A 3,160-nucleotide genomic window follows, 5' to 3' on the forward strand; every position below is an offset into this window, starting at 1 on the left:
AGGAAGTAACACACCTGAGCTCATTCTACAAGGCTAGCATCACCCTGATAGCGAAACCATGAGGTTTTGATATAGCAGTCACAATATATACAAGATTGTTTCAAGTTGCTAAATTCTTAATTTCAAATTCATTTCCTGTATTCTGCATTTGTACTCTCCTCCTCTCATGACTACTGATTTTTGTTAATTTGGACCACAAATTAAGCTGCAGTAAATTTACGAAAAGTGAAATCATATCAAGTGTGGGAAGCCGTTGTTCTGCCATGCCGCAGATAACGTGGAAGCCGTTGTTCTGCCATGTTGCAGATAATGCTTATCAGGGAGTAGCCCCAAGGCTATGTGCAAGGCTATGTGCCACACATGCGCCACGACGAGCCAATATGCTAAAAAAAGGCTCAGAATTGCAACCAATAATTGTGAACAGCACATATCTTGTTGAGTTAACCAGCCAACCACAGGTTGAGTTAACCAGCCAACCACAGAGTGAGTTAACCAGCCAACCACAGGTTGCCACAGGTCCTAGTGTATTATAAAAAGCCAGTGTGAACAAAGCCCGGGGTCTTCCTTCCATCTGTCTATAACCAAGCTGCACTCCAATAAAGTGTGATACGAGAAGAATCTAGCGTGTGGTGACTCGTCTTTCTGCTGGTCAGAAGCGGCTCGCCGCAAGTGGTGCCGAAACCCGGGAACTTCGCACCTCGCGTGGGGGACTGATTCAGAACTCGACACACGGAGTGGACCGTCGGTGAGTAGTCCAGGTATGCTATTGTTGCTTTCGTCCTTTTGTGGTTCTCGCATTTTTGTCTGCGTGTAGCTGCGGGTCCATCAGCCTGGCCGAGTGTGTCTCCTCTGGTAAGTTGTTTGTTTCGGAGAGTGAACTATGGGGAACAGTTTATCTACGGAACCGTCTGCTGGATTTCATGAACCCATTCAAGCTCTTTTGAACAGCCAAGGACTTAAGCTTTCGCACAAAACGATTAGTAAGTTATTGCAGGATATTGATGGTGCCGCTCCATGGTTTGCGGTATCCGGAAGCCTGACTGTTCCATCTTGGGAAAAATTGGGGAAGGACTTAGCTGATCGTCATGAAATGGGGGAGCTCTCGCGAGGCACGTTTCCGTTATGGAGAATGATACATTCGTGCTTAAGAGAAGGGAAATGCGAGGCTATTGTACAGATGGGCCGTAAAGCTCTTAGCATATATCAAGATAGTGCGTCAGAAAGTGACAATATAGGGACTACAGTAGATAGGCCTAAGACTCCTAGGAAAAGGAGAGAAAAACAAACAGAAAAATCGGATCCAAGAGAAAAACAAACAGAAAAATCGGATGCAACGCCAGGATTGTATCCACTTTTAGATGAATTTAAAGCGCTTTCTTTGTCTCAGGATGAGTTGAATCCCAAGGAGGAGGCGGATCTGGAAGAAGCAGCTGCCGAATATGAAAGAGCTCGTCCGCCATTTTGTGCCTCTGCGGATGCTCGTCCGCCATTTTGTGCTTCTGCTAAATCAAAAGCTTTAACATGTCCTCAGACTTCAAAGTGCACATTTATACCCAGAGAAGCCTGGTCTCAGGTACCCACAGCTTTTCCAGTGTTTGAAGACCCAGCCACACGTCAAAGATGCTATGAGATGGTGGATCATAGAATACTTAAGGATCTTGCGGAGGCTGCCAGGGGATATGGGATTACTGCTAATTATACCTTGATGCTATTGCAGCGCCTTGCGCGAAATGCATTAACGCCCACAGATTGGCATGATATTGCTCGTGCTTGCCTGTCCATGGGGCAATATTTAGATTGGAAATCAATTGTGACTGACCTGGCGTACAGCCAGGCGAGAGAGAATGCCGCCAATGGGCAACCTGCCTGGAATGCCGAGATGCTGCTAGGACAGGGTCAGTGGTTAAATAATCAGACGGTGTTTCCGGTAGAGGTTTATAGCCAAATAAACCAGATTGGCATGCAAGCGTGGCGTGCCCTCCCAAATAAAGGAGAAGTTACAGGGAATTTGACTAAGATTATACAGGGAAGCACCGAGCCATTTTCCGATTTTGTAGCTAGGATGATGGAAGCTGCGGGCAGGATTTTTGGAAGTGTAGAGGATGCTTTGCCTCTAGTAAAACAGTTACTTTATGAACAAAGCACAAAGGAGTGCCGCAGGGCAATAACGCCTATTAAAGGAAAGCCTTTGGAAGCATGGATGAAGATGTGTAGAGAAATTGGAGGGCCTTTATCTAATGCTGGGTTAGCGGCAGCAGTAATGGCTGCCACCAATAATGCGAAGCCCTCTGGAAAATCAGGGGTTTGTTTTCAGTGTGGGAGGCCTGGGCACATGAAGAGACAATGTAGAGAAATGAGCAGAAAACCAAATATGCCACCTCAGAAGACTCCAGGAACCTGTCCTAGATGTAAAAGAGGGAAGCATTGGGCAAATGAATGTAGATCCGTTAAGGATATTAATGGACAACCCATCCCGTCCGCTACAGCATTTGTAGACTCAGGGAATGCTTATGCCTCCAGTTCAAAAAACGGGATGAAGGGCCCCCGGTCTCAGGGCCCGAAAATTTTTGGGGCCCACGAGAATGTGAGTTTCCAACCACCCAAACCCCGAGGCGAGCCACGTCAGGATCCGCAGGGTTGGACCTCCGTGCCGCCTCCAGAATGGTACTAACAATGACTATGGGTGTACAGCCCGTGGAGACCGATATGAAAGGACCATTACCTAAAGGGACGGTCGGATTGGTGTTGGGCCGATCCTCCTCTGCTCTAAAAGGGCTCATAGTCTTACCCGGGGTAATTGATTCTGATTATACTGGAATAATTAAGGTCATGTGCCAATCCCCAAAAGGAGTAGCTATTATAAATCCTGGTGATCGAATTGCCCAATTGTTGGTGTTGCCATCTCTTCATGACAAATACCCTGCTTGCTCCAAGGACCGAGGAGATCGCGGATTTGGATCTACTGGGGTTGATCTGGCCTGTTTATCATTGTCTCTTGATGATCGTCCTATGATGGATTTAATTATAGAAGGAAAGGTATTTTCCGGTCTGGTTGATACTGGAGCTGATCGCAGTATTATTACTGCCACCTACTGGCCAAAATCCTGGCCTTTACAGACCTCCTCTCAGACCTTACAGGGTTTAGGATATGCCAAAGCAC

At 46.7% G+C, this 3,160-nt stretch overlaps 1 protein-coding gene across 1 annotated transcript; it reads left to right on the forward strand.

The window, feature by feature from the left end:
• The first annotated feature begins 880 nt into the window (after positions 1-880).
• On the forward strand, positions 881-2,671 carry LOC136142167 (igE-binding protein-like). The gene is made up of 2 exons (XM_065900204.1): positions 881-1,243; positions 1,388-2,671. The coding sequence occupies exons 1-2, from the start codon at positions 881-883 to the stop codon at positions 2,669-2,671; spliced, it is 1,647 nt and encodes a 548-aa protein (XP_065756276.1).
• The last annotated feature ends 489 nt before the right edge of the window (positions 2,672-3,160 follow it).

This window comes from Phocoena phocoena, chromosome X (genome assembly GCF_963924675.1).
Source record: "Phocoena phocoena chromosome X, mPhoPho1.1, whole genome shotgun sequence".
In the NCBI taxonomy this organism is placed as follows: domain Eukaryota; kingdom Metazoa; phylum Chordata; class Mammalia; order Artiodactyla; family Phocoenidae; genus Phocoena; species Phocoena phocoena.